General features: G+C 50.6%; 1 protein-coding gene across 1 annotated transcript; it reads left to right on the plus strand.

Annotated features, from left to right (window-relative positions):
- The first annotated feature begins 3,520 nt into the window (after window positions 1-3,520).
- LOC121864528 (proline-rich protein HaeIII subfamily 1-like) lies at window positions 3,521-6,231 on the plus strand. Its single transcript, XM_042363600.1, has 3 exons — window positions 3,521-3,625; window positions 4,178-4,240; window positions 5,236-6,231. The coding sequence occupies exons 1-3, from the start codon at window positions 3,521-3,523 to the stop codon at window positions 6,229-6,231; spliced, it is 1,164 nt and encodes a 387-aa protein (XP_042219534.1).
- The last annotated feature ends 4,955 nt before the right edge of the window (window positions 6,232-11,186 follow it).

Here is an 11,186-nt window from a genome sequence, read left to right on the forward strand (position 1 = left end):
AGGATAGCTGAGGTGGGTCAGCTCTGGATGCTGAGGGACCTGCTGGGTAGTCAGGACATCCACATCGGTGTTTCAGTTAAGCAGTGAATGGTAGTGCTTTTTCCAGCGCTGTAGGATGCCTTCTTCGTCTTTAATTAGGGAGTTACCACCGGACGAGTGGAGGGGGGCTGCGCCATGAGTGATTGGCCCATAAAATGTTTTAGTGGAATTGAAAAATTCACGCATCTTGTGCTGATCTGCAAGTTTTTGTGCTTCACATGCTTTATTGTTAAATCAGTCATTCTTTAGATTAAGAAGTTCCCGCTGGGATGCCACTTGCTTCTTGCGGAAGGTATCAGCTTTGGTCCGAGACTGAGGGTTGTTCTGTCAAGTCAGTTAAAGCAGCACGTTTATCGTCGACGAGTACATTGATTGCCGGGTCATTTTCATCAAACCAGTCCTGGTGTATTCTTCGATCTGGCTGAGGGTCTTCTGCAGGGTATTGTCATGACAGTGTCGAGAATACCCCATTCGGCACTGGGATTTGGGTTGTTTGTTGTCGGGTTGTTTATCAGCCCATGTTCGAGCTGCTCTCTGAAAGCATGTGCTACCGCTGGATCCTCCAGACGCTTAGTGTTAAAACTTCTTCTGGAGGCTTGTTGCCATCGCCGTTTTGGGGCGACGTGAAGTGAGAGCTTGGTCCTGACGAGCCGATGATCAGTGTCGCAGTGGTCTGAGCCAAGCATGGCACGGGTGATGAGGACACCTCGGCGATCTCTTTCTCTGACAATGATGTGGTCAATGAGATGCAAGTATTTGGATCGTGGGTGTTGCCACGAACCCTTGAACTTGTCGGCCTGCCTAAACAAGGTATTGGTGATAGTGAGGTTGTGAGCAGCACACTTGCTGAGGAATAGACCGTTGGCATTACACTTGCCTAGTCCATTTCTCCCTATGATTCCCTGCCAAATGTCAGCATCTCTGTCAACTCTGGCATTAAAGTCACCAAAGAGCACAACCTTGTCTTCTCTGGGAATAGAGGTTAGCACTATGTCAAGGTCGGCATAAAAGAACTCCTTAATGTCATCCTTCGCATCCATTGTTGGGGCGTATGCACTGATGAAGAAGGCATGACGTGAGTGATTCATTGGGACTCGAAGCGTTATGAGGTGCTCGTTGATCCCAACAGGCATTTCAGTTAGCATGTGTAGGATGCGTTTGCGGATGGCAAAACCAACTCCATAAATGCAGTTTCTCTCCACAGCAGGCTTACCCTTCCAGAGGAAGGTGTAGCCAGACCCTCGTTCTGTGAGTCGACCCCCGTCTGGGAGCAGTGACTCACTAATGACTGCTATGTCGATGTTATACCTCGCCAGCTCTTTTGCCACAAGGGCGGGTCTTTTTTCAGGACGCTCATTTGTGCCAGTATCCAGAAGGGTCCTGACATTCCATGCAGCGACCACAAGAGGCTGTATGGTTTGTTTTTGTTTGGATCTGTGATTTTGGTTGTGTTTTCGACTGCATGAGGATGACCTTACTGGGTGCGGTTGTCCAGTCAGGTTGGTTCTTTAGGCAGGCTATTATTTAGGGCACCTTTTCTAGCCCCCCTCCCCATGTGGGGTGAGCAGAGTGGCTCCTCGGAAGGGCTGATCAGTCTCACAGACAGGACCGGATTGCACTGCTGCCTAGATCCCAGTACATAAATGACCATCTTATCTGTGCCGCCCATGTACAGAGTTGTGACTAGAGACTCCTGGCAGTCATCTCTGCCTGTCTCCATCGCCACTCGTCCGTCGCCATAGGACTTTTGGGGGTATAGGGGTTTTGATGATGATGAGAGTTATGATGAGCTGAGTGATGGCTGCACGTGAGTTGATTTATGTGGTGAGGCAGGAGCGCAGGCTGCAGCCACACATCTTGGCTCTCCCCTTTCCCTGATCCAGTGGTGGAAGTGTTGCAACGACTGGGGAGAGGAAGAGTTACAGTGGACTACCGATAGCCCAGTTTGTTGGGTTTTGCCTTAGTAGCCTGTCCATCAGGCTTTGCCGTCGTCCGCCGGTGTAGTCGTTGATTACCTCTTCCGCCTATACCGCCGCTGAGGTCTTGTTGGAGCTCTGTAAGCATGTCTGCCTGATGCGGGGCTCCAACACAGATTTTTCAATCGGGTTTTACTCCCGTAGCCTTATACCTACCAAGGTTATCCGCAGGGCAGATACACACCACCACCCTACCTCACACACACACACACACACACACACACACACACACACACACACACACACACACACACACACACACACCCTAACACACACACACCACCACCCTACCACACACCCACCACCCTACCCCACACCACCACCCCACCTCACACACACACACACCAACACACACACCACCAACACTACCACACACACCACCACCCCACCACACACACCACCAACCCCACCTCACACACCACCACCAACCCCACCTTCACCAACCAACCCACCACACACCCACCCCACCACAACACACCACCACCCCTACCACACACACCCCACCCCACCACACCACACACACCAACCCCACCACACACACCACCAACCTACCCCACACACAACCACCAACCACCCCACACACACCACCACCCTACCCCACACACACCACCAACCCTACCACCAACACCACACCCCACCACACACAACCACAACCCCACCACACACACCCCACCCCACCACACACACCACCCCCTACCACACCACCACCCTTACCTCACACACCACCACCCTACCACACACACACACACACACACCACTGCCCTACCACACACACCACCACCACACACACACACACCACCACCCTACCACACACACCACCACCCTACCACACACACAAAGGCCATCCAAAATTTCACCTTCACACACTTTCTTAATCTTGTGTTTCATAAGTGAGGGTGATTAAGGCAATATTGAAACACCTTATTGATAAAGGTTTCGTAAAAAGTAAGGTTTGGTTAGGTTAGGTTTGGTTAGGTTAGGTTAGGTTAGATTAGGTTAGGTTAGATTTAGGTTAGGTTGGGTTAGTTAGGTTAGGTTAGGTTAGGTTAGGTTTGGTAATTTAGGTTAGGTTAGATTTTAGGTTGGTGTTAGGTTAGATTGGGTTAGGTAGTTTAGATTAGGGTTAGGTTAGGTTAGGTTAGGTTAGGTTGCTTCAGTGTTTGTGGATATATATATTGTGGTTGTTTGTAGTTCAGTTTAATTATGGTTGTTGAGGTTGTTTGGCATTTCAATAATTAGATCACCTGTGTGGTATAGTAATCTCTTCTCTCTCCATCACTAACATAACAAAGCCTAATTATAAACCTGAGCCATATTTAAAGATGAGCTGAACTAGACTGGGTGATGGGGCAATATCACACACACACACACACACACACACACACACACACACACACACACACACTGAAGAAGAGCAGGTCATTGTCTACACTGTCTACCTGGAGGGTGGGACTAACAGGGCACAGAACCGCCCACCTTCACTCTCAGCCAATCAAAGCGCAAGGATGAGTACCAGCCAACCAATGGGACCTCTCAAGAAGGATACCCAGGGCGGGGCTAAGGCACTTGAGGGAACAAATGTGAGGAGAGCATCAGTAGTGCATGAGCTGGTGCGGAGTGTAGACCCCCACCGTCCCTCCTGTTATAAGTGAATCACCTGACACTCAACGTTCTACCGCCACCCCCGCCTTTTTTAAACCCAATGGAATAGATCTGAGAGGCCCCACGCCCACCCTGGATCCACGCCCCCACGCCCACAGACACCCTGGACCCGCGCCCCCTCACCCACGCCTGTCTAGGGAGCCCGTACACGACCAGTCAGATGCAGGAAATTATACAAATGTGCAGGTAAGTCATGATGTCGACTACAGTACCCCAGGTGTCGACTATAGTGCCCCAGGTGTCGACTACAGTACCCCAGGTGTCGACTACAGTACCCCAGGTGTCGACTATAGTACCCCAGGTGTCGACTACAGTACCCCAGGTGTCGACTATAGTACCCCCAGGTGTCGACTATAGTACTCAGGTGTCGACTATAGTACCCCAGGTGTCGACCTTAACCTAACCTAACCCAAAAAATCGTAACTAGATTTCTTTACCGCGAGAAAAACAGTAACATTAACCTCCTATCATTCATACACGTAAACAAACAACAACAAACACAACAACAACAACAACAACAAACACAACAACAACAACAACAAACACAACAACAACAACAACTACTCAGACTAACATACACACACCTCAGGCTTGTTGAACACTTGAGTAAAAAAAAGAACAAATATTGAGCCAAAATTCTACAGATGAGGAATTGTTTGGTGTTTTGTTTACTGAGAGAAGGGGGCTGAGTGAGAGAAGGGGGTGAGGGGGGGGGGCTGAGTGGAGAGAAGGGGCTGGGGGGGGGTGGGGGGGGGGGGGGGGGTGGGGGGGCTGAGGGGAGAAGGGGTGAGGGAGAGAAGGGCTGGAGGAGAGAGGGGGTGAGGGAGAGAGGGGTGGGGGAGAGGGGGGTGAGGAGAGAAGGGGCTGAGGAGAGAGGGGGGGCTGAGGGAGAGAGGGGCTGAGGGAGAGAGGTGGGGGGGGTGAGGAGAGAAGGGGCTGAGGAGAGAGGGGGCTGAGGGAGAGAGGGGGGGGCTGAGGGAGAAGGGGCTGAGGAGAGAGGGGGTGAGTGGAGAGAAGGGGCTGAGGGAGAGGGGGCTGAGGGGAGAGGGGGGCTGAGTGAGAGAGGGGGTTGAGGGGGGTGAGGGAGAGAGGGGGTGAGGGGAGAGGGGCTGAGGGAGAGAAGGGCTGAGGGAGAGAAGGGGGCTGGGAGAGAGAGAGAGAGAGAGACGATGTAGTGATGATGGTGATGTGATGATGATGATGATGATGATGATGATGATGATGGACACCGGTGATGGTGAATGAGTGACTTCAACTCCTCGTAAATAGTGAGCCGCTGCCACACACCAGGTCAGTCTCCCAGGTCCCAGGTCCCCCAGGTCCCAGTCCCAGGTCCCCAACAGGTCCCAGTCCCAGGTCCCCAAACAGGTCCCAGTCCCAGGTCCCAACAGGTCCCAGTCCCAGGTCCCCAACAGGTCCCAGTCCCAGGTCCCCACAGGTCCCAGTCCCAGGTCCCCACAGGTCCCAGTCCCAGGTCCCCAACAGGGTCCCAGTCCCAGGTCCCCAACATGTCCCAGTCCCAGGTCCCCAAACTGTCCCAGTCCCAGGTCCCCAACAGGTCCCAGTCCCAGGTCCCCAACAGGTCCCAGTCCCAGGTCCCCAACAGGTCCCAGTCCCAGGTCCCCAACAGGTCCCAGTCCCAGGTCCCCAACAGGTCCCAGTCAGGGTCCCAAACATGTCCCAGTCCCAGGTCCCCAACAGGTCCCAGTCCCAGGTCCCCAAACATGTCCCAGTCCCAGGTCCCCAACAGGTCCCAGTCCCAGGTCCCCAACAGGTCCCAGTCCCAGGTCCCAACAGGTCCCAGTCCCAGGTCCCCAACAGGTCCCAGTCCCAGGTCCCCAAACAGGTCCCAGTCCCAGGTCCCCAAAGGTCAGGTCCCAAACATGTCCCAGTCCCAGGTCCCAACAGGTCCCAGTCCCAGGTCCCCAACAGGTCCCAGTCCAGGTCCCCAACAGGTCCCAGTCCCAGGTCCCCAACAGGTCCCATTCCAGGTCCAAGGTCCCAGGTCCCCAACAGGTCCCAGTCCCAGGTCCCCAAACATGTCCCAGTCCCAGGTCCCAACAGGTCCCAGTCCCAGGTCCCCAAACAGGTCCCAGTCCCAGGTCCCCAACAGGTCCCAGTCCCAGGTCCCCAAACAGGTCCCAGTCCCAGGTCCCCAACAGGTCCCAGTCCCAGGTCCCCAACAGGTCCCAGTCCCAGGTCCCCAACAGGTCCCAGGTCCCACAGGTCCAGTCCCAGGTCCCCAACAGGTCCCTCCGGTCCCCAGGTCCCAGTCCCAGGTCCCCAACATGTCCCAGTCCCAGGTCCCAAACGCAGTCCCAGGTCCCAGGTCCCACTCCCAGGTCCCCAACAGGTCCCAGGTCCACCCCCCAGGTCCCCAAAGGTCCCAGGTCCACAGGTCCCAGGTCCCACTCCCATGTCCCCAACAGGTCCCAGGTCCCACCCCAGGTCCCCAACAGGTCCCAGGTCCCACTCCCAGGTCCACCTCCACCCGGGGTCTGGCCACAGGGTTACTATAACAGGTTCTCCTCAACTCAAGCTTGGGACGGCCTGAAATTAGCCCCCACCACCACCCACCCCTAGCTTATTTCACCTGATGATTAAGCTCCCACCTCACCCCCACCACCACCACCCCAAGCTTATTTCACCTGATGATTAGCTCCCCACCCCCACCACCACCCACCCCAAGCTTATTTCACCTGATGATTGAAAACATTAGCGCTATCTGGGAGCTTAGATTAGATTAGGTTAGGTTAGATTACCGTAGGTTAGGTTAGGTTAGGTTTACGTTAGGTTAGATTAGTTTAGGTTAGGTTAGTTTAGATTAGATTAGGTTAGGTTAGGTTAGATTAGGTTAGGTTAGGTTAGATTAGTTTAGGTTAGGTTAGTTTAGATTAGATTAGGTTAGGTTTACGTTAGGTTAGGTTAGGTTTACGTTAGGTTAGGTTTACGTTAGGTTACCATAGAGTATTTAACCACCAGATGACCTAAACAGCGGTGACTAATCCACAAACTATCCCAAGCTGTTGTTTTTTTTTCCACCATTAAACTGAGGGAGAGACAAAGAGCGTCCCCTCAACTCTGGTATTTAAATGTTCAGTAGAGTGACTAAGGCAGGTAAATGGTCAAGGCCGAACACAGGAAAGACGCTAATGTTTGGAGAAATGTTCAATGTTTTTCACCGGTACTGAAGGTGTGTGTGTGTGTGTGTGTGTGTGTGTGTGTGTGTGTTTGTCTAGTTGTGTTCAGGTGGATGAGTGACTGTGAGTGTCTTACATGTGAGTGACTATCATGTGTGAGTGACCGTCATATAACAAACTCTCCGTTACTTATTATTATTATTATTATTATTATTATTATTATTATTACTATTATTATTATTATTATTATTATTATTATTATTATTATTATTATTTTACTATTACTATTATTATTATTACTATGACTATTATTATCAGTATTATCTACACATACACATATACACAGGTATAAAGAATATTGATATAAATAAATCAAACCAAATAATAACAGAGACGAGTTTCATAAGCTGTTCATGTAGTTAATATTCCTACCTCCTGTTACCTACTCCCTGCATTCCTACCTCCTATTCCTACCTCCTGTATTCCTACCTCCTGTATTCCTACCTCCTGTATTACTCACCTCCTGTATTCCTACCTCCCACCTACCCACTGTATTACTTACCTCCTGTATTCCTACCCCTGTATTCCTACCTCTGTATTTCTCACCTCTGTATTCCTACTCCTGTATTCCACTCCACTGTATTCCAACTCCTGTATACCTACCCTATGTCCCTACCCTGTATTACCCACCCACTGTATTCCCACCCACTGTATACCCACCCACTGTATTCCTACCTCCCATACCCACTCCCTGTATCCCCACCTCCTGTATTCCTACCTGCATTCCTACCCTCCATTCCCCACCCACTGTATTACCCACCTCCTGTATTCCTACCTCCTGTATTCCCACCTGTATTTCCCACCTGCATTCCCACCCCAGACACTCCACCCACTGTATTCCACCCTGCATTCCACCCACTGTATCTCAATCCTGTATTACCCACCCACTGTATTCCTACCTCCTGTATTCCTACCCACTGCACTACTACCTCCTGTATTCCTACCTCCTGCATTCCTACCCTGCATTTCACCTCCTGTATTCCCACCTCCTGCACACCTACCCACTGTATTCCTACCTCCTGTATTCCCACCTACTGTATTCCTACCTCTGTATTACCTACTTATCATTCCTACCTCCTGTATTCCTACCTCCTGTATTCCTACCTACTGTATTCCTACCTCCTGTATTCCTACCTACTGTATCCCTACCTCCTGTATTCCTACCTCTATCCTACCTCCTGTATTCCTCTCTACATAAACCAAAACCTTATTACCGACAAAAATATCTAAGACTTTAACTAAAAATAATTTCAGTCTTAAAACATAAACTTAATACCTAAAAAAACCTAAAACTTTAATTAAAACAATAAAAAAACAATAAAACACCCAAAGTAAACATTAATCTTACCTAAAACACTTTAAAAAAAAACACGCCTAAAACATTAATTAAAACAATCCCTTAAACCAGGTAGACAACACCTTAATGGTAGGTTTAATTACACCAATACTTAACGAGCCAACCAGAATTATATAGTAATTTAGTTAATGGCCTTGTGTGTGTGTGTGTGTGTGTGTGTGTGGGGTGGTTACTCTTAGCTGCCATTATCACCCAATCAAACAACAACACGTGTCTCTCTCTCTCTGGACACACACACACACACACACACACACACAGACACACACACACACAGACATACACACTTGGGACTATCACATAACATTAGTGCTACTTACAATAAAAAAATATTATTATTATCATTATTATCATCATCTTGTATATAAAGCGAGAAATTAAACTTTTTTTTTTGGTCAGAAGTAAATATAATTAATGGGCGGTGGTGGAGTGTTTACAATACTGCAATGGTAGACTAAGAGTTCCCTGGTTCGATCCCACGTACAGGGGATGAAAGGCGGCACAGGTCTTATAAAAATCTATCTATATATCAGGGTTGTCTAGAGATAAAGAAGTGAGTGTGTGGGTGTTCCGGAGCAGGGGGTGAGGGGAAGGAGGGGGGAAGAGGAGGGGGGAAGGGGAAGGAGGGGGGAAGGGGATGGGGAGATACCGGGAGAGTCTGGAAATATGAGTAAAAAATGACCTTAGTGGAACGGTGAGCCATCGTCACACATCTGGCACCCTAGCCTGATGTCATCGTGTATCCGGCACCTAAATCGTTATATATCCGGCACCACCAGTCTTCTACGTCATACATCCGGCACCAAACGTCTAAGTCGCTATACATCCGGCACCCATGTCTGATATCGTCGTACATCCGGCACCCATGTCTGATATCGTCGTACATCCGGCACCAAACGTCTAAGTCGCTATACATCCGGCATCCAAGTCTTAAGTCGTCGTACATCCGGCATCCCTGAGAGAGAGAGAGAGAGATAGAGAGGAAAGAGAGAGAGAGAGAGAGAGAGAGAGAGAGAGAGAGAGAGAGAGAGAGAAAGAGAGGAGAACAAAATGGGGAAGAGAAAGGGTAAGGGAAGCGAGTGGAGAAGGAAGGAGGGAAGGAGGGAAGAGAAAAGGAAGGAGGGAGAGGCAGAGAGAAACAGTAGGTAGAGGAGGTACAGTAGAGGACGTCCTTGGCTGCTCACATCACTCTGGGAATGTTGTGAGGGTCGTGGAGCTGCGTATGTGAGGCTGTTGGTAACCACGGCCCTGTACTGACTTAACCATGGCCCTGTAGTACTGATCTAACCAAGGCCCTGTACTGACTTAACCACGGCCCTGTAGTACTGACCTAACCACGGCCCTGTAGTACTGATCTAACCATGGCCCTGGTATATTGATCTAACCATGGCCCAGTACTGACCCAAACCAAGGCCCTGTACTGACCTAACCACGGCCCTGTACTGATCTAACCATGGCCCTGTACTGATCTAACCATGGCCCTGTAGTACTGATCTAACCATGGCCCTGTAGTACTGACCTAACCATGGCCCTGTACTGACCTAACCACGGCCCTGTACTGATCTAACCATGGCCCTGTACTGATCTAACCATGGCCCTGTAGTACTGATCTAACCATGGCCCTGTAGTACTGACCTAACCACGGCCTCTGTACTGACCTAACCACGGCCCTGTACTGACTTAACCACGCCCTGTACTGACCTAACCATGGCCTCTGTATTGATCTAACCATGGCCCTGTACTGATCTAACCATGGCCCTGTAGTACTGATCTAACCACGGCCCTGTAGTACTGACCTAACCACGGCCCCAGACTGACCTAACCACGGCCCTGTACTGATCTAACCATGGCCCTGTAGTACTGATCTAACCATGGCCCTAGTACTGATCTAACCACGGCCCTGTACTGACCTAACCACGGCCCTGTACTGATCTAACCATGGCCCTGTACTGATCTAACCATGGCCCTAGTAGTTGATCTAACCATGGCCCTGTAGTACTGACCTAACCATGGCCCTGTACTGACCTAACCACGGCCCTGTACTGATCTAACCATGGCCCTGTACTGATCTAACCATGGCCCTGTAGTACTGATCTAACCATGGCCCTGTAGTACTGGCCTAACCAAGGCCCTGTACTGACTTAACCACGGCCCCTGACTGACCCAACCACGGCCCTGTACTGACTTAACCACGGCCCTGTAGTACTGATCTAACCATGGCCTGTACTGACTCTAACCACGGCCCTACTGACTTAACCACGGCCCTGTAGTACTGATCTAACCATGGCCCTAGTACTGACCCAACCACGGCCCTGTACTGATCTAACCATGGCCCTGTAGTACTGATCTAACCACGGCCCTGTAGTACTGACCTAACCACGGCCCTGTACTGACCTAACCACGGCCCTGTACTGACTTAACCACGGCCCTAGTACTGACCTAACCACGGCCCTTGTACTGATCTAACCATGGCCCTAGTAATTGGACTCCAACCACGGCCCTGTAGTACTGACCCAACCACGGCCCTCAGTAATGACTTCCAAGGCCCTGTAGTATGACCTAACCACGGCCCTGTAGTACTGACCTAACCACGGCCCTGTAGTACTGACTTAACCACGGCCCTGTAGTACTGACCCAACCAAGGCCCTGTACTGATCTAACCACGGCCCTGTAGTACTGACCCAACCACGGCCCTGTAGTACTGATCCAACCATGGCCCTGTAGTACTGACTCAACTACGGCCCTGTAGTACTGACCTAACCATGGCCCTGTACTGATCTAACCATGGCCCTGTAGTACTGACTCAACCACGGCCCTGTAGTACTGACTCTAACCACGGCCCTGTAGTACTGACTCAACCAAGGCCCTGTACTGATCTAACCACGGCCCTAGTACTGACTCAACCACGGCCCTGTAGTACTGATCTAACCATGGCCCTGTAGTACTGACCTAACC

This window comes from Homarus americanus, unplaced genomic scaffold (genome assembly GCF_018991925.1).
Source record: "Homarus americanus isolate GMGI-L3 unplaced genomic scaffold, GMGI_Hamer_2.0 scaffold25860, whole genome shotgun sequence".
NCBI lineage: Eukaryota > Metazoa > Arthropoda > Malacostraca > Decapoda > Nephropidae > Homarus > Homarus americanus.

Excerpts from the sequence above, each read along its gene's own strand:
- LOC121864528 (XM_042363600.1), top strand. The coding sequence starts at position 3,521 with ATGAGTACCAGCCAACCAATGGGACCTCTCAAGAAGGATACCCAGGGC. Across the intron at positions 3,626-4,177 it reads CATCAGTAGTGCATGAGCTG|CAACAACAACAACAACAACA; the intron begins GTGCGGAGTGTA and ends CAACAACAAACA. Across the intron at positions 4,241-5,235 it reads CACAACAACAACAACAACTA|GTCCCAGTCCCAGGTCCCCA; the intron begins CTCAGACTAACA and ends GGTCCCCAACAG.